General features: G+C 40.4%; 1 protein-coding gene across 2 annotated transcripts; it reads right to left on the reverse strand.

The window, feature by feature from the left end:
* Positions 1 to 57: 57 nt before the first annotated feature.
* Positions 58 to 18,506, reverse strand: LOC129825192 (growth factor receptor-bound protein 2-like). Of its 2 annotated transcripts, XM_055885088.1 has the most exons (9): positions 18,246 to 18,506; positions 12,359 to 12,433; positions 10,390 to 10,525; positions 10,063 to 10,154; positions 9,819 to 9,938; positions 6,331 to 6,520; positions 5,845 to 5,940; positions 5,497 to 5,613; positions 58 to 5,300 (listed from the first exon to the last, which is right to left on the reverse strand). In XM_055885088.1, exons 3-9 carry the CDS (start codon positions 10,465 to 10,467, stop codon positions 5,124 to 5,126), a joined length of 870 nt encoding a protein of 289 aa, XP_055741063.1. In that variant the 5' UTR covers positions 10,468 to 10,525; positions 12,359 to 12,433; positions 18,246 to 18,506; the 3' UTR covers positions 58 to 5,123. The 2 variants fall into 2 exon arrangements, with proteins under 2 accessions (XP_055741063.1, XP_055741072.1); XM_055885097.1 differs by lacking the exon at positions 12,359 to 12,433.
* Positions 18,507 to 20,249: the final 1,743 nt, after the last annotated feature.

A 20,249-nucleotide genomic window follows, 5' to 3' on the forward strand; every position in this document is an offset into this window, starting at 1 on the left:
GGGCGCGTACACAGGTGACGTTCAAGAGGTAGGGGGAGGAGTTCTAAACTGTTATAATCTAGTTCAAATGTCAAGTTTTATTGTCACGTGCACAAGAACAGTTAAATGTCTTTCTTGCAAACTCTTTCCCAACAATGCAGTAATCAATATAAGTAGTAGGCTTACTATAAAACAAGAAAAAATAATCACAAAATAGCAAAGACGGCAACCATACAGTACGGCGCCATCTTTGTGTGGTTGAGGTAATTCTTGCATGGAGAATGTGATTATTTTGAATTTTCATAAAGGCCAACCAAGAATTGAGTGGTGTCACGTAAAGCACATTGATATTGTAGTGTATATGCTTGTAGGTTTAACATAGAACTCAATACAGATAAATTTGCCTACATGATGTTGTAATATCTAGCCAACTAAAATGAAATGACTCAAAGCAAAAACTAAAACAGTTCAATTCCAAATGTATTTATCAGACCCTGTGCTTCGGATACTTTTATTGGATACTCTGGTTCTGTGACATACATTAAAAAAAAACATTTGGTCACAGGTCAGCAGTGTTGGGGAAGCTACTCTGAAAATATACAGTACCAGTCAAAAGTTTGGACACACCTACTGTCACGTTCTGACCTTAGTTCCTTTGTTTTGTCTTTTGTTTTAGTTGGTCAGGGCGTGAGTTGGGTGGGTAATCTATGTTTTCTATTTCTGTGTTGGTTTTCTGTGTTTGGCCTGATATGGTTCTCAATCAGAGACAATCAATCGTTGTCCCTGATTGGGAACCATATTTAGGTAGCCTGTTTTGTCTTTTGGTTTGTGGGTGTTTGTCTTCCGTGTCAGTGTTTGTCGCCACACGGTACTGTTTCGTTTGTTCACATTGTTTATTGTGTTGTTTAGTGTTCTGAGTTTAATTAAAAACATCATCATGAACACTTACCACGCTGCGCTTTGGTCCTCCTGTCTTTCTCCCGAAAACGATCGTTACACCTACTCATTGCAGGGTTTTTATTTATTTTTACTAATTTCTACATTGTAGAATAAGAGTTAAGACATCAAAACTATGAAATAACACAAAGGGAATCATGTAGTAACCAAAAAAGTGTTAAACTAATAAAAATATATTTTATATTTGAGATTCTTCAAAGTAGCCACCCTTTGCCTTGACGACAGGTTTGCACACTTGGCATTCTCTCAACCAGCTTCATGAGGTAGTCACCTGTAATGCATTTCACTTAACAGGTGTCCCTTGTAAAAAGTTAATTTGTGGAATTTCTTTCCTTCTCAATGTGTTTGAGCCAATCAGTTTTGTTGTGACAAGGTAGGGGTGGTATACAGAAGATAGCCTTATTTGGTAAAAGACCAAGTCCATATTATGGCATGAACAGCTCAAATAAGCAAAGAGAAATGACAGTCCATCATTACTTTGACATGAAGGTCAGTCAATCCGGAAAATGTCAAGAACTTTTAACATTTCAGAGTGAAGGAAAAGCAGCCAACAAGTGCTCAGTGTCACGACTTCCGCCGAATTGGTCCTTCTCCTTGTTCGGTCGGCGGTCGAAGTCACCGACCTTCTAGCCATCGCTGATCCTCTTTTCATTTTCCTTTGGTTTTGTCTTCCATCACACCTGATTCCAATCCCATCATTACATGTTATGTATTTTACCCTCTGTTCCCCCTCATGTCCTTGTCGGTGATTGTTTATTGTAAGTGCTTGTGCACGTCTGTCCTGGTGTGCGTTGGGTTATGTACCCATTTATTTTATTATTCTGTTTTGTTAATAAACTGCGCTGTTGGAAACACAGTTATTTCTCTCCTGCGTCTGACTTCTCTGCCACCAGTTCGCACCCCTTACACTCAGCATATGTGGGAACTCCTTCAAGACTGTTGGAAAAGCATTCCAGGTGAAGCTGGTTGAGACAATGCCAAGAGTGTGTAAAGCTGTCATCTAGGCAAAGGGTGGCTACTTTGAAGAATCTAAAATACTTTTTTTTGCATACTACGTGATTCCATATGTGTTATTTCATAGTTTTGATGTCTTCATTAATATTCTACAATGTAGAAAATAGTACAAAATAAAGAAAAACCCTTGAATGAGTAGGTGTGTCCAAACTTTTGACTGGTACTGTAGGCTAGTTTACCAAGCCACCAATTACTTCACTCTGGAAGAAGTTAAGCTACACTAATGCTTCCCTTAAGGAAAATATAGTTTACTTAACTAAAGTTACTTTGAAACGTAGTTTACTACATCCAAACTTGTTTGTGAAAAATGATCATATGTAAATCTGAAATGTCATAGACTACAAATTGCAAGACTAAATTCAAATCTAGGTAGTCTTTTCAGTAGTTAATTCCTTTTTTTTGCAATGTAACGCTGTAGTAATTGGATTAGGCAAATCTGATGCTGAAAAAGAATGGAAACGATTGCCTACTTCACACATATTTTACTTTATTTGAAATAAAATTAGTGTGTATTTCCAGTAGCTACTACAACGTTAATGTCACGTTCTGACCATAGTTCTTGTGTGTTTTACTTGTTTTAGTGTTGGTCAGGATGTGACCTGGGTGGGCATTCTATGTTGTGTGTCTAGTTTGTCTGTTTCTATGTTTGGCCTAATATGGTTCTCAATCAGAGGCAGGTGTTTTGTGTTGTCTCTGATTGGGAATCATATTAGGTGGCTTGTTTTGTGTTGGGGTTTGTGGGTGGTTATTTTCTGTCTTTGTGTTCATTGCACCAGAGAGGACTGTTTCGGTTTGCCACGTTTGTTATTTTTGTATTTGTAAGTGTTCACTGTTTTCGTCTATTAAACATGTTGAGCACTGGCTACGCTGCGTGTTGGTCCAATCCCTGCTACACCTCCTCTTCACGAGAAGAGGAGGAAGGTTGCCGTTACAGTTACATTGCAAAAAAAATGATAACTACTGAAAACACTACCTAGATTGAATTTAGTTCAACTACCACTAAGCTACTGCAAAATGTAGTTAAATGACTAGTTGAATTACATGTAGTTCACTATTACCCAACACTGCAGGTCAGGAATATATTGTAATGAAACAAGCAGGGAGCAGCTCTCGAACCCTCGACCTCCTAGCCCGAGGTCCGGCGCGCTATCGACTGTGCCGCAAAAGCATGCTCAAGCGGCAGAGTCGATTTCCGCGCTTATAAACCCTGGGTCGTTACACTAGTTCTCAGTGTCAGATCATTAGAGACATTTTTTTTAAATACTGTCCCAACTACATGTCATTTTGTCCTAAAAACATTTAAATTAAATACTGAAGAATTCCATGAATTCCTATGGAAGACTGCTTTTGAGGAGTGACAATATGGCTGACCGGTGGCTTCAAAGCATCTCATTGGCCAATACATAGCATCAGCAAGCCAGGGTTTATATACATCATTGTTTTAATTTAGACAGATGACAAGCATACCCAAACTGACATTGTAAATTTGGTAGTTCACTAACAAGACATAATTTGCTATGGAGACCTCACAATTAAAAGCAAGCACTACAAACAATACAAAAAGGTAGCAATACAAAAAGTGTAGTACCATACAGTAAATTTGTGGCAGCATAGCTCCCAGTTTTCAACCTTCAATGGATATCACACTGTAGTTGGGTTGTGGAAGTTCCCTTATAAACAGGGGCGGACTTAGTGATTTGGGTGCATAACATTTTGTTATAGGTTTTATAGTAAAGACATCATTTAACTGTAAAAAGAAATGACCTTTTAATGTGCCATTTTTGTTTAACCTGTAACCTTTATTTAACTAGGCAAGTCAGTTAAGAACAAATTCTTATTTACAATGACGGCCTACCAAAAGGCAGAAGGCCTCCTGTGGGGGCGGGGGCTGGGATTAAAATGAACACAAGTCATGATGTTTTCATCTGATTGTCAAACAATCACTTCTTAAAGTAGCATCCAAACAATTTCCTTCAATTTGCAAGTGACAAACTATCTCACTGGAGATTATCCGATTATCCACCGGACGTGCTACCTGTCCCAGACCTGCTGTTTTCAACTCTCTAGAGACCGCAGGAGCGATAGAGATACTCTTAATGATCGGCTATGAAAAGCCAACTGACATTTACTCCTGATTATTATTTGACCATGCTGGTCATTTATGAACATTTGAACATCTTGGCCATGTTCTGTTATAATATCCACCCGGCACAGCCAGAAGAGGACTGGCCACCCCTCATAGCCTGGTTCCTCTCTAGGTTTCTTCTTAGGTTTTGGCCTTTCTAGGGAGTTTTTCTTAGCCGCCGTGCTTCTACACCTGCATTGCTTGCTGTTTGGGGTTTTAGGCTGGGTTTCTGTACAGCACTTTGAGATATTAGCTGATGTACGAAGGGCTATATAAAATAAACTTGATTTGATCCTAGTGATCCAAACAACGCCCCTCTGTCTTTCTATATGGTTCCAATGTATCTGATTCTGTCTGGCCAAACAGCGTATGACATGCCATACTCTGTTTGGCCAGATTGCATCAGATAAATTGTCTACACATACATGTCTTCTGCCTCAATGACAATGTCAGTATTACAAGCAGCACTTGTCTTTTGACTAAAGAAATGCATTAACTTACAACATTTTTCTGTTAAATCTTCTTTCTTTCTTTTTATTTTCACTGGTTGCGTTAATTGCACATTTCTCTGCCCTGCTGTGCAAGCACCTCATTGATACAGCTCAATTACAATGAAAGTCAAATGTGAAGTCATATCACGTGAAACAATGCATGGGAACTCTGTCAAGGTGGAATATTCCATTATTATAAACCATTTGTGGGGTCTCATGCAGACATTATTGGGGGAAAAAAGAAGATTGCTAGTATTTTATTGTTAGGCCCAGCTCACAAGGCACCTTGATGATGTCAGGCCTGAGGCAATTGCCTCTTCTGCCTAATGGTAAGTCCACCACTGCTTATAATTTAGGCATGTCAATTGTATCATGCTGAGCACCAGCTTTAAAATAAAATTAAATGTGTGAGCATATGTTATGAGAAATCATATGTGAACCAATTTCTTTTTAGTCCTACAGTTTGGGGGGCTGAAGTTTCTGTGGGTGACTCTTATCATCACAGTCCATATGATTGGAGAAGTCCAAAGAGCGACTTCTCTCTCTCTAAGCTTTCCTCATAATGGTGTGGTATAGTTGGCAGGGAACAGACCACTTTTACCCCGCAATCTTCCTTTCCACCATGATGGATCAGAGTGATCCAAAATGTCAATGACATCACCTGCACGGAAGCCTAGCTCGTCCCCTTCCTCCGCTGTGAAGTCGTACACTGCTTTCACCTGCATGACTGCCCTCTGGTACGTACGTACACACACACACACACACACACACACACACACACACACACACACACACACACACACACACACACACACACACACACACACACACACAAACATGTGTTAGGTAATAGTTGGCCATAGAAACCAGTAATTTCAGAGGACATCAAGGATGAGCCCCCATTTACTGACTATAGTAGGCTTACTGTACCTGTGGATGAGGTATGGTTTCAGATGTCCTTTGGGGGGCTGGGAGAGAGGTTAGGGGTGTGTTTCTACCAGGGGTGCCTATGGTGTGAGCCCTCTCCTCCATCCCAGGTCTCTTACTCTGGGGGAAGAGAGGAGAGAGGTTGAACTCAGGTCAGACTCTAACCTTTAAACCAACCTACAGTATGTTTCAGAATCACAGTAAAACATTACAAACCCAATGAAATCAAATAAAAGCAATGACATGGTTTTACATGACCATGGTACATAGCAGCTTCTGAAAAACCGACATGATTCAAAAGACTGCATTGTAGGTAGTGTAGGTTTGTACTTTGGGGTGAGTGGTGTTTACCTGCTGACTGTGAGGAAGGTCTGAGGCCCTGCGGTGTGACGTGGCTGCAGTAGGGGCCCCATAGCTCCTCTCCTCAGGTAGACTCCCCCTCTTCAACTGACAACAGAAGGATGTGGACAGGAAAGGGTTAATAAAGGCCCAGTGCAGTCAACATGTAGTTTTTATATCATATTGTACAACAGCTGATGAAACTAACAAAAACATTTGATCAGTGTTATTTCCTGATAGTTGCTGGTTGAAAGTACAATCTACACAGGACCTTCTGTGTAGAGGTTTTATTTTCCATGGTGACATCACCATGCGGTACTTTGGTTAATAGACCAATACCATTGGTTAACTGACCATTCTGGTGCAATAGCACACTGATTTCAGTTCCTGTATCTGTGCTTGAGAGTATATAAGATACAGAAGAGTGGGAAGTCAAGAAAGGGAAGGAAGCCTTCACTAAAGAGTTGATTGAACTGAGATAATATACGGCTGAAATACCGGTTGGGGTGCGGATGGGCTCTGGTCATCCCGGCTACCGTCTCTGAGGTAGATGTCCCGTTGCTTGGAGATGGAAGTGTTCTTGTAGAAGTCCACCAGCTTGTTGAGGGAAGTGAACTTCTCTGACCAAAGGAAGTAGTGGCCTTTGCTGTCCTTCATCACTTTGAAATGCTGCACGTCAAACTCATGTCTGAGGGGAAAGTATGGTTTTATATATCAGTGAAGCATGTCACAATACAACATCTGGCCTCTTAGTCACATACAGTACAATGCAGGTTTAGGGTCAATTCCAATTCAATTCCAGTCAATTCAGGAATGTCAATGGTGTGCATACTGGGAGCGGAGTCAAGTGCAGGAGAGCAGAGAGTTGTGAACAGGCGGACACTTTATTGAGGCAGGAGAAACCAACAGACGGACGCCTCTGCGTCGTCCAGCCAATGCAAAAATGCAAATGCGCAAACAGTCACAATAATATGGTATAAACACAATGACATACCTCGTGAAATAAAACACGGAATAAACGCATGCCAGTAAAGTTCGTCAACATAGACACGTAACACAAAACAAACTCACACAAAGACATGAGGGTGAACAGAGAAATAAATACATGTAGTGTGATTGGGGAATGAAAACCAGGTGTGCAGGGAACAAGACAAAACAAATGGATAAATGAAAAATGGAGCGGCGATGGCTAAAAAGCCGGTGACGTCGACCGCCGAACGCCGCCCGAACAAGGAGAGGGGCCGACATCGGCTGAAGTCGTGACAAGGAAGTACACTGACATTCCAATTCCAATTATTTTCAATGAGGAAGATTTGGAATTTGATTTAGTGTCTGAATTAATTGGAATTGAAATGGAATTGACCCCAACCCTGGTTGACACTGCCTGGGACTATTTTTATATGAAATTTGTGTCGATTTGTGATAAGCATGCCCCTGTGAAGAAATTTAGAATCAGTGGAAGGGACCATCCCTGGTTTTCAGATAACTTGTCAGAATTCATTAGAAAGATAAATATTTATTGGGCTCAAGCTAGACATACAAGTGCTCCTGTTGACTAGGCCTCCTTCAGAGCGCTAAGAAACAAATACACAGGGTTGATCAGGAAGTCCAAATCAGATTACTATTTAAATGCAGTCACAGAGAACCTAAACAACCCTACCAAGTTCTGGAAGCTAATCAAATCAGTGTCAGGTTCTAATGTATCCTCTGGCCTTCCTTTCCATTTAATGATGGATTCTAATGAAGTGAAGGATAAAGCCGATATTGTAGGGTTTTTTAACAAGCACTTCATATCTGCTGGTTCAGTTTTTGATAATGGTGGGGCCCAGGCCTCTAATGTAAGCTCTGTTACTGTCAACTATGATATAGGCCCTCATGTGAACCATTTGATCTTTGAGCCTGTTTCTTATACTGAGGTCTATAAAGCACTAAAGGCTATAGACACTAAAAATTCTGCAGGTCCAGACAACCTGGACCCCTACCTCTTAAAGATAGCAGCTGGTATTATTACTGAACGTGTGGCTCACATTTTCAACTTGAGTCTCTTGACCAATTACATAACCAGCATTTGGAAATCAGCTCATGTCCTCCCGCTGCTAAAGGGAGGAGATCCCTCAGATGCTAAAAACTATCGTCCTATCTCTAAACTCCCTATCCTGGCCAAAGTCTATGAATCCCTAATGAACTCACAGTTAAAAAAACGTGTTAATTGAAAGGAACATACTGAGCGGGGTTCAGTCTGGCTTTAGATTGGGGCACAGCACCACAACTGCAGCTATGGCAGTGGCAAACAACATCATTAATGGACTTGATAAAAAGCAACAATGTGCTGCTCTGTTTGTGGATTTATCAAAGGCCTTTGATTCAGTTGGCCATGAATTGTTGCTAGCTAGATTCAGAAACATTGGTCTCAGTGAAGGGGCAGTAAATTGGTTTAGGAACTATCTTTCTAACAGAACACAATGTGTATATACTGACAATCACAAGTCTAGCTTTCTTGAGATTAATAGAGGTGTGCCCCAGGGTTCCATTTTAGCTCCTGTGTTGTTCTCAATTGTTATTTATGATTTGGGAAATGAGATACAACCAGCAAAGTTACATCTATATGCAGATAATACAGTCATATATTCATGTGCTCCTTCTCTGGTTCAGGCTGTTGAAGAGCTCCAGACTGCTTTTCAGTCACTGCAGGCTTCCCTTTATGGTCTCAAACTGGTCTTGAATGTACAAAAAACTAAATTCATCACCTTTACCAGAGCTAGAACTCTGCCAGAGAACGTTAGCATTGTCACATCTGGTGGCTTATTCATTGAAAAAGTGTCATCCTACAAATACCTAGGTATTTGGTTGGATGACAAGTTGTCCTTTAAAGTTCATGAGGATAATCTTATGACAAAGCTTAAATTGAAATTGGGTTTTTATTTTCGTAATAAGGCTGGCTTCCCGCTTATGGCTAGAAAGAAGCTTGTTCAAGCCCCTTTTCTCTCTGTCATTGATTATGGTGACTTGTTGTATATGCATGCAAACCTCCTCCGTCTTACAGAGACTGGACTCTGTTTATCATGCATCCTTGCGCTTTATTACAAATGCCAAGTCACTCACCCACCATTGGTAGGTTGGACCTCACTTTATATGCGCAGAAAGATACATTTGTATGTGTTCATCTACAAAGCCCTTTTGGGTAAACTCCCTCTTTACCTCTGTAGTCTGGTCTCCTTCACCACCAGCAGTTACCATACCCGGTCTGCTAGGTGGTTGCTACTTAAAGTTCCGAGGACATTCACAGTATTAGGCAAGACTGCCTTCTCTTTTTGTGCACTAGACGCATGAAATAGTCTACAATCCATGTTTCATCTAGATATGTTATGAATGATATGATATGAATGAATATAGATATGAATTAATTTAAAATCTTGATGGGAGACTTTTTTAGGCTGGATCATGTTGTTGTATTGTTGTATGTTTTAATTCTGTAATGTATTGATTGTTGCTGCCTTCTTGGCCAGGTCTCCCTTGAAAAAGAGAGTCTGGGTCTCAATGGGCTTATCCTGGTTAAATAAAGGTTAAATAAAAATAAATAAACAATGATAGGATGTGATGAGTTATGATTCAAACAATTTAATTGTGTTCTGTTCTATTCCATAAAACCAAAGTCAACTGTTTCTCTGGTGCAGTACTATCATTGTCCCCTGCTGGCTTATGTTAGATATTGCAAGGAAAAGCTGTACCAGTATTATCAAGTATAGCCGACAGAAACGGAACTCTTCCCTGGCTCATAGACATTTCATGAGAAATGGAGGGAGATTGTGAAAATGTTCACAGATGAGTTTTGCAGGTTAACATGTTAGCACATTTGACAGAGTTCATGCGGTGTAAACTCTAACTGTTTTGTGATCAGTGAGTTCCCTGTAATACCCTGGCCTAGGTACTGTTTTGTGATCAGTGAGCTCCCTGTAATACCCTGGCCTGAGCCTACACCCACCCACCTGACAGAGATGGAGAATTCTCCAGGGGAGCTCTGACTGCCACGGATCAGGAATCCCCCCACCTCCCTAGACATCAGGAGCTCCTCAGCAGAGCTGCGGCTTGCCGTCTCCTTGAACCAGCTGGACAGAGAGAGATACAGTATACAGATGTGGCTATACTGTACTTACTGTAAGCATACAAACTCATGTTGTATGTGTGTGTTCAAATACATTTTATGGATGAGAATGAGTAACTTTATTTCACCTTGGGGTTTGTCTCTCAATGTAGTTTTGGGGCACAAAGCCTTCCTGTCCATGCAGCTCTGCCTTAAACCACTCATCTTGACTACCTAGAATCTGATTAGGGAACAGAGATAAACAAAAACAACAGAGCTCACTGTTTAGGTTTAATATTACAGCAGAATACAACAGTAGAACTTTGTGTGTAGAATTTAGGAATTAGATTAGTGGAATGTGTCTTTAAAGTCAAGTCCCACACTCAGTTGTACTACTGTCATTCTTTAGTCTTACTATGGCACGCTATTCTGAATTGTAATGTGTCTCCTCCCATTCTCTCTCAGGTCATACTCACTTTCAGGATGTCTCCCTTTCGGAAGCTCAGCTCATCCTCAGCCGTAGCATTAAACTCGTACTTTCCTCTGGCTTCCATGGCGAGAGGTGGAAGGGTCAAAGAGTTGGAATAGGGAGGCAGAAGGACTGCAGTTGGTCTATGGAATGAGATGAGTCAGGGAGAGTTGTGGGCTGGTAGTTTCAAAGTAAGCAAACTATACAGTGCAGTCAAACATGTTATTTCCTGTGTTTTAGATATATTTCGACACTGAGGTTAGAATAATACTGTGAAATTGTGAAAATGATGATAATGCCATTTTAGTGTACAGGCTGTATAAAAAGACAACCTGAAATATCATCCTGTTTTGGTGGGATGGAGCTTTGGCAGTAAATTAGTTTATAGACCAATATGAAAGAGAGTTCCAAACTCCGTGCGGGACTGATTTCTTCATTCCGGCCGCACCCGCAGCTTTTGATACCGCACCCGCCCCCTCCCGCTGGCTCTCTGTCCGACTCCCACCCGCTACTGCAAGAACGTGTCCCGAACCCAACCGCAGTCCCGCAATGTTACTTCAGGAGTATGTGACGCAACTCACGTGACGCAACTCACTTGCCAGCCATGGTCCTAGCAATTGTGTGCCCTATATAGGCAATATCAAAATGAGCAAAAAATAACATAAGAAATCAGTTAAATTACCAGAGATTCTCACGTGGCCCGTTATATTAGGCTATCGGTGTTACTGGGCTATATCAGCCAATAGGTTAGACGTTGTTTGAAGAGAGCAGACACTTTCACTTTCTCTTGAGAAACGTTTTATAGCTTACCTTTTAGGAGTGGGACAATTTTCAGACAGAGATAAAAAATAAATTAAAAAAAGGTGATCAATATGTATTTCTAGGCAATGTAAACGATAGCCTAATCATATTTTGGAAGTTAATTTCATTGGAAAGATAACTGCCCCCTGCTTCTCCGCCCATGCGTAGTCTATAGTTTACTATTTTAATTGAGACTACACACACACCTGATCATAGCCACAGGAAGTATGGGTGCTGAGAGTGCTGCAGCACCCCCTAAAAAGAATAATTATTAAAAAATGCAAAAACAATGTTTTACTAGTCCTGTATGACAGACCGATATAGCTGTCTGTAGCATTTTCAAAAAAATATTCTCATCCCCAAAATTGTCTGTCTGATCGCCAGCTTCCACCTGCAGCACGAACAATTATAATCGCGCCTCAATGATCTCTGTCAGACCCGCAGCCTTCTACCTCTTTGCCAATAACAGCTATAGTTTTCAGTTTTCTCCTCCTCACTCAGACTACTCCCAGAGAGTCCTAGCTTACTTCTAGCTGAGAAGCTATTTTGTTTCTTTTCTACCATTTTAATTTTAAAAAATCCCAGTAAGATACTTTATTGTTAATCAGATATTATTTGATATTGAGATGAAAATGGCTGCATTAGACCTTTTAGTCCTTAGCTCCTATAAGGAACATAGGCCTACAAATAACTGCACTGTTTAAACAGCTTACTGTATACTTGTATTTTAGGTCGACATTGCCAGTAACTTAACTCTGGTGGGGTAATTCTGCTGAGGTGGTGCAGTGGTGGTTTGCAAAATACAATTGTTACCAGCCAAGACTAGACTATGCTGTACATTCTGTAATCTGTGAATATTGCACCTGAGGCTGTAACAGCCATTGCATGGGGGAAATACATTCAGTGGGATAAAAAGTGGGGGAAAAAATTGAAATGGAGGAGATGACATAAGAGGAGTTGTGCAATAAGAACACAGATTTAGTTTCAAAACCCTTTGGTTCGGTTGTATCCTTCTGAACACAAGCCTAAGTATAACTTTAGATAAATATATCCCATTCCTAACTATGAAGTTTAGATCTGGAAAATGAGAAATAAAGAAATGGGGAAACTGGAAAATAATTTTGAAATGGAAGCAAACCAGAGAAAAGTTGTCTGAGCCAGACACTTCCCCTTACCTTCTGTCACGAAACTGAGGAGAGAACAATTCTTGTTTCGGTAGTTCGTAGCATTCACCATGTGTTAATGTTTACCTACGGGATACATAAACAGACATGAGCATGGAGGAACAGGCAGAAGAGCGAGTCAGAGGAGGACAAACAACATCAGGAGCTGTCCATTTCCCCTTTCAATTAAGTAAAAAAAAAAACAGCGTAATTTTTAGAGATTGAAATCTCATGATGGTAATTATCTTTGATGTTCAATTTGCTGCTCTCCCACGTGTGTGTGGTTGAAGGGGCGTCTGCAGTGCATGCTCCAAAATCACATACATTATCCATCCCCAGAACCATAGATTCACATGATTACATACAATTTCATAAATCTATCCCAGCCCTACCTCTCTACCTATTCAGCCATCAGACACCGGAGGGAGCCAATGACAGCGCTGTAGTATCAGCTTCTATTGCTCACCACGGCTCCAATCCTGTACCCTGATTAAAACTCCTACTCTGCAGTAAAATACCCCTTCTGTTCCCCCTCTCTGTCTTATTCAGAGCGGATATGAGTGAGGGTAGATAGATGATAATGAGAATCATTCACAGAGCTCTACTAAGCCGGATGGAAGGCCGCATAAACAACATGAGGACAACTGAAGATTCAATTCAATTACATGAAGAAAATCGTTTCAAACTATGTGTGTTTCTGTCAGACCCAGATGTATCTCTTTCTCTCTCGTTTTCTTTACCAGACAGGAACTATTCATTAAACCAGAGGAGGAAACTCTCCTCTGTCTCTCTCTCTCTAAAGTCAACACAACATATTCACTTATTGACAGTAATAGCTCACATATCAGTTTAATAGAATTGTTTTATTTAAAGGTAACCTTTAACTAGGCAAGCCAGTTAAGAACAAATTATTATTTACAATGACGGCCTACTCCGGACGACGCTGTGCCAATTTCACTCCGCCCTATGGGACTCCCAATCACTGTCAGATGTGATACAGCCTGGATTCAAACCAGGTACTATAGTGACACCTCTTGCACTGAGATGCAGTGCCTCAGACCGCTGTGCCACTCGGTAGCCCACATATGATAACAAGAGTCTTATTTCTTGGAGGTTTGGATGAACAAGGAGAAGGTCAAGGGATATCACCACACATTCCATTGACATAAACTCAACAAATAGTTTAATCTAAATGATTCCCACTTCAGTTGAACCATGTGTGTACACAGAAGTGCACTCAATCTGTGTTATCTAACTCCTTCGCTCCATAAAACCATGTGTGTACACAGAAGTGCACTCAATCTGTGTTATCTAACTCCTTCGCTCCATAAAACCATGTGTGTACACAGAAGTGCACTCAATCTGTGTTATCTAACTCCTTCGCTCCATAAAACCATGTGTGTACACAGAAGTGCACTCAATCTGTGTTATCTAACTCCTTCGCTCCATAAAACCATGTGCCGTAAACACAGTAAAACATGCATGCACCCAAACAGGCACTTCAGTTTTAAATCACTTGCCTCACCGAATGGCTCTGTTTTACTAATAAATGGAACTAATGAAGTGAACCTCCTGTTTCCATTGCAGATTAGCCCTCATAAACATTATCAATATAACTCTTACTTTTGATTTTAGATAATACATATCCCAGCAGCTTGCTGAAAAGGCATGTACATAAACTGCATACATCCAACAAATCTCAAAATACTGTCAACTGCACTGACGAGAGAGATATAGTAAGGTAAGACACTACACTGACAAGAGAGATACAGTAAGGTAAAACACTACACTGACAAGAGAGATATAGTAAGGTAAGACACTACACTGACGAGAGAGATACAGTAAGATAAGACACTACGCTGACCACCACTAAACCCCTTACCCCACCCCAATGAGCATAAACCACTGATAAAATCTTTGTAAAAAACACTGGTCAAATACATCCCACAAACTACTTAATCATTCTGCTGTCAGGACAATTATGGTATTAGACAGCCGTGAACACACACACACACACACACACACACACACACACACACACACACACACACACACACACACACACACACACACACACACACACACACACACACACACACACACACACACACACACACACACGCAGACAGAACCTCGTTGTCGTCACTCTAAAGCCCTCGAATGCAACTCTGGACCTCAAAGCCAGTTCCACTGCATTTGTCCATTGTTCCCCTCTAATTATGGACTGATTTAGACCTGGGACACCAGGTGTGTGTAATTAATTATCAGGAAGAACAGAAAACCAGCAGGCTACGGACCTCACAGGGTAAGAGTTGAGTGCTCTAGAGCAGGTATTTGTACGCGCAATGCCGTCGGGGGTACGCCAAATAAAAATGTGATACACATTTTTTTTTAAATAATCATAATATTTGTTTTTCTTCACATTTTCAAACAGTCCATTTATATTTTCCAACGGGGCTATACACTTGGGTGAGGTTTTTTAATCACCTGAGTAGCCTTGTTTCACTGCCAAAAATAAAATTAAACCATCTAGTGTTCAGCGAAATAACAACACAATGTCAAATACAGGTAGCCTAGTCAAATAATGAACATCCAATCACATTAACTGTTACTCTCTCGCGGGAATTCCACTAACGGTCCGTATGTAGCCAAACACAGCTGCTGCTCATGTTGGTATCTGTACTTATGGTGCAAAAGCTATGACAGGGAGACATAGTGGAGTGGTAACATGCATGCAAGCAGTTGCTCCAGATGCCACTTGGGTACACTGCAGCATCCACCGAGAGGCTCTTGCTGCCAAGGGAATGCCTGACAGCTTGAAAGACGTTTTGGACACTACAGTGAAAATGGTTAACTTTGTTAAAGCGAGGCCCCTGAACTCTTGTGTATTTTTTGCACTTAGCAATGATATGGGCAGCAACCATGTAACGGTTTTACAATATGCAGAAGTGCGCTGGTAATCAAGGGGCAAAGTATTGACACGTTTTTTTTAATTGAGAGACGAGCTTAAAGTTTTCATTACTGACCATAATTTTCACTTGTCTGACCGCTTGCATGTTGACGAGTTTCTCACATGACTGGCCTCTCTGGGTGATGTTTTTTCTCGCCTGAATGATCTGAATCTAGGATTACAGGAACACTCTGCAAATATATTCAATGCGCGGGACAAAATTGAGGCTATGATTAAGAAGTTAGAGCTCTTCTCTGTCTGCATTAAGGACAACACAGGTCTTTCCATCATTGTAAGATTTTTTTGTGTGCAAATTAACTCAAGCTTACGGACAATGTCAAATGTGATATAGCGGAGCACCTGAGTGAGTTGGGTGAGCTATTGCAGGTACTGGATGACACAAACAACTGGAATCGTTATCCCTTTCATGCCCTGCCTTCAGTCCACTTACCGATATCTGAACAAGAGAGTCTCATCGAAATTGCAACAAGCGGTTCTGTGAAATTTTATTTAATCAGAAGCCACTGCCAGATTTCTGGATTGGGCTGCGCTCAGAGTATCCTGCCTTGGCAAATCACGCTGTTAAGACACTGATGCCCTTTGCAACCCTGTACCTATGTGAGAGTGGATTCTCAGCCCTCACTAGCATGAAAACTAAATACAGGCACAGACTGTGTGTGGGAAATTATTTAAGACTGAGACTCTCTCCAATACAACCCAACATTGCAGAGTTATGTGCATCCTTTCAAGCATACCTTTCTCATTAACCTGTGGTGAGTTATTCACAATTTTCAATTAACAAATAAGGTTTTATAGGTAAGATGGTTAAATAAAGAACAAAATTATTTATTATTATTATATTATTATTTGTGCCCAGGTCCTATAAGAGCTCTTTGTCACTTCCCACGAGCTGGGTTGTGACAAAAACTCACACTCATTCTTATGTTTAATAAATGTATCGTATAGTGTGTGTGTGGAAGGCTTACAATGATGGCAAAAAAACAACATTGTAGAGTGCGCTGACCCTGGTGCTAGAGGGGGTACTGAAAGTTGAATGTTTGAAGGGGTGCGGGACTATAACAAGTTTGGGAATCACTGCTCTAGAGGATGGAAGTTTCAAACATGTAAAACTGTAACAAAACAGTAGCCAAGCCCCTGGGAAGAGACAGTGCAGAGCAGAGGGGATCTACTCTAGTAACATGTCACCAGTGAGGTGAGCCAGGGGCATGTTGGTGTGCCAACATCCCTAGAGCTCCCCTGGTACAGTAACCTGGGTGAAGGGGATATTTGCAGTGGTTTTGACTCTCACTGCCCACATGAATTTTAGCTGGATTTTTTCTTAGCACTTTTGTGCCTCCTCAACAGCCCAGTAGGTTGTTAGAGAGAGACAGTCTTGTGGGGACAAATATTCCACCATTAGTCAAGGAAATAGGATTATGATGTCTTAAACAGATATCTTTATTAAATAACGGACATTGTAGAAGTGGTAAGATCTATTACGGAGTAGCGTGCATCATTTTCTTTGTTGGAAATGTTAGAAATGGAAAGTTTTATAATTAAGGATTTACATTATGCAAAGCCTAACTATGTGAAGGCACTAAACATTTCTCTACACTTCACAAATCAGAGATTAGTGAGGAATGTGCAGAATGTGTTTTTGAGAGTAACTATGACATCCAACTACCCAGCACTGAGGAGAACAGCACGAGACAATACTGTATATACATTTATAAATATCCATCCATTCTCAATTATGGGAAATCCAAATTCAACAAGTTCTATATATTTTAGTAAACAACAATTTACTGCCATGTAAAGCATTGAAAGATCCAGTGATACTGTACTGTTTGTAATCTATTTGACACACCATAGTAGCTCACACTATGTCAATTAGACTGACATGGCTAGCCTACTATGATTGAATCGAGGACCTTGTTTCAGCAAATAAACAACCCCCCAAAAATGTTAACTTATAAAGCTTGCACAATAGTGCACCTGTCCTCTTCAGTGGCTTTCGATTTGAACTGAGTTTCATATCAAATGAAAACACATTTTGAACATACTTCCTCATCACATAAATACAACTATTGTTGAACTTATCTCCTACGACTCATACATTACCACATCCCAGAGGAGAAGCTATTTGACCTTGTAGAGCACTGAGCACACAAACCAATGAGAAAAAAACGTTCACGCAAAAATCTATTTCAAAATACCTTTCACATCACCATGGCATGGGCAGGGGGACTATATGTAAAGTTCGTTTTCAAATAATTTAACAATAATGAAAATGTTTCAACTGTTAGGTCAAAGATAATATCCTTGTTGTTATACATTTATAATAGCATTGCATAATATGGTAACAAGTTGTCTCATAGCCTACTTATGTGCTCCAGAACTATATTGCATATCCTTTTCACCAATGTCTGTGGACAACTGTTGGTTACTGGGGACAGTTATTGCTTGTATCAAACAGCTAGTTAAAGTACACTATGTGGCACTTCTTTCAATTGTCCGGTTAGTTGCCATAGATTCAGAATCTAAAAGATTTCCAACAACTTATAGGGAGAGAGAGACAGTTCTCTAACCACTAAAGAGCAACGATTCACAATTCAGATGAGAGGAAGCTGACTAATTATTATAATTAATTACATTACAGAAAAAGTGGAGTGGGTATGACTGTAACAGCTGTTCCTAAGATTAGAGAGAGAGAGACTTCGATGACTATAAACCAGTCGCTGAAGTTGAATGGATTGCTCTGCAAGCAGTGTCTTTCTTCAAGCCAGCATGACATTATAAGAGGTTTGGTCATTTTGGTGACATGATTTGGCTACCCATATAACGGTGGGTATATTACATTTACATTTACATTGATGGTTGCATCACGTATGTAAGAATAATCAAGCATTCTTCAAATGGGTAAACTATATATTGCAATATGATATTTACCTTTATCTCATGTAAAGAGCCACGCGTTGACAGTCACAAGAGGTCGGGGAATTTACGCAGCCAGCCAGGGCTTTGCCAACTAGATCATAATTTCAGTCAACATTTCGCAAGTTCGCATCAAAAGGAAAACGTCATATTCGTAAAATCATAAAGGTTAAATAAAACAAATCCGTTAAAGACTGTTTACTTCCGCGTCCTTTCATTGAAGTATAACAACGCTGAGACTTTCGAGTTCCCTCCCCAACACGCACAATAGCTGAATGTCCCACCGCGGAGATGAACCAGTTACTTGCACTTGGTCAGAGACCGCCTCTTTTCAAAAGGAACTTTTGGACTTTACCTCAAAAATGCTGATGAATAAAACAGATAATTTTCATAATGTGACAATAAATGATAAAGGCTTATGCACTTGGTTGGAGACCGCCCCTTTTCAAAAGGAACTTTTGGACTTTACCACAAACATTCTGAGGCAATGCATCTCAGTGCAAGAGGCGTCCCTACAGTCCCTGGTTCGAATCCAGGCTGTATCACACCCGGCCGTGATTGGGAAGTCCCATAGGGTGGCGCACAATTGGCCCAGCATCGTCCTGGTTTGGCCGGGGTAGGCCGTCATTGTAAATAAGAATGTGTTCTTAACTGACTTGCCTAGTTAAATAAAGGTTAAATAAAATAAAAATACATTTAAATGAATAATGTGACAATATGTAATAAAGGCTTATTGCATGAGGTGAAACATTATGATAAACACACGCAAACACACACGCAAACACACACACAGAATAGACTTTATTCCTGTGATCTTCCATGTGTCTTTCAGATAGGCAAATTAATGCTCCTTGGCATCATCTTGAACAAGTCCAAATGTTTCACATTCTTTCGGATGGCATGCATGAAGAGCTCATTGGAAATGGGCTTCCCACGATAAAACACTTGACACTCCTCAAAGAAACTAAACTGAAGTTATCGAGCTCTATTTCAGTAACCCACGATCTTTCTATGACAGGTCGTATAGGCTAATTCTTGTCTATATCAACACATATCAAAACATATCAATGTAGGCTTTCAAACCAATATAAGTTATATAATTCAGCCTGCATTATACAGTTAATGGAAACTGATGGCTTTGGAATTTGGTTATATAAAGTTATCTACAGAACTCATATTTCTCTGTTTGTTGTGTTTTTTCTTGGCTATACATTCATAACACATGCTGCTGACCATCATTATAGAGAGCAAGCAGGGAGTTTACTCCATGCAAAGAGGCTGAGGGATATATAGTGTAGCTCTGCCACAGGTGGCAGGTGGTACCTTAATTGGGGAGGATGGGCTCTTAATAATGGCTGGAACGGAATAAATGGAATAGTATAAAACACATGCTTTCTGTCCTCCCCTTAGCAGCCTCTTGTGCAAGTCTTCACATGTTGCTAACTAAAGCTGCAGTCTGTGACAGGAAGTCAAACCCATAGAGATTACAGCGTGGTTTCGCTCTCTTTTTTTCTGGTTCAATATTATTTCTTGCTGACTCTAAAGCTTGGTCCACTTGATGTTCTAGATGTAAATGACAAGTTATTTTTCACAGATTAGATATGACTATTCAAACTCCTCTTTTATTTTTTTCACACTAGTTGTAGTAAAGATGTAATAAAGATCACCAGATTACGTCAGCATCGTTGGCAATGAAATTCCACAAAACATTGTTCAGCTGTGACAGCAGCAGAGGAAGGAATGTGAATGGACAGCAGAGTAAACATGGAATTCAGTTGACATGGGGAAGTAATGTGTAAGCCCCCAGGGTTCAGTCTATAGCTGCACCTGCAGGCTCTCAGTTTAGCACGATTCAACCCTCAGAACCAGAGCAGCAACAGGGGAAAAGTTTTGGACTAAGTAGTATAGATGATCTTTCTCTTTCAAACATCTGGCTTGTACTGTAAGTTTATGTTAAACTGCACAACCTCTTTTTATAGTGACTACGGTGTATTGCACTGGAAGTGTGAAAATCTATAG

This window comes from Salvelinus fontinalis, chromosome 2 (genome assembly GCF_029448725.1).
Source record: "Salvelinus fontinalis isolate EN_2023a chromosome 2, ASM2944872v1, whole genome shotgun sequence".
NCBI classification, from domain to species: domain Eukaryota; kingdom Metazoa; phylum Chordata; class Actinopteri; order Salmoniformes; family Salmonidae; genus Salvelinus; species Salvelinus fontinalis.

Excerpts from the sequence above, each read along its gene's own strand:
- LOC129825192 (XM_055885097.1), bottom strand. The coding sequence starts at position 10,467 with ATGGAAGCCAGAGGAAAGTACGAGTTTAATGCTACGGCTGAGGATGAG. Across the intron at positions 10,155-10,389 it reads GAAAGGGAGACATCCTGAAA|ATTCTAGGTAGTCAAGATGA; the intron begins GTGAGTATGACC and ends TTCCCTAATCAG. Across the intron at positions 6,521-9,818 it reads GAATTCTCCATCTCTGTCAG|ACATGAGTTTGACGTGCAGC; the intron begins GTGGGTGGGTGT and ends CTTTCCCCTCAG.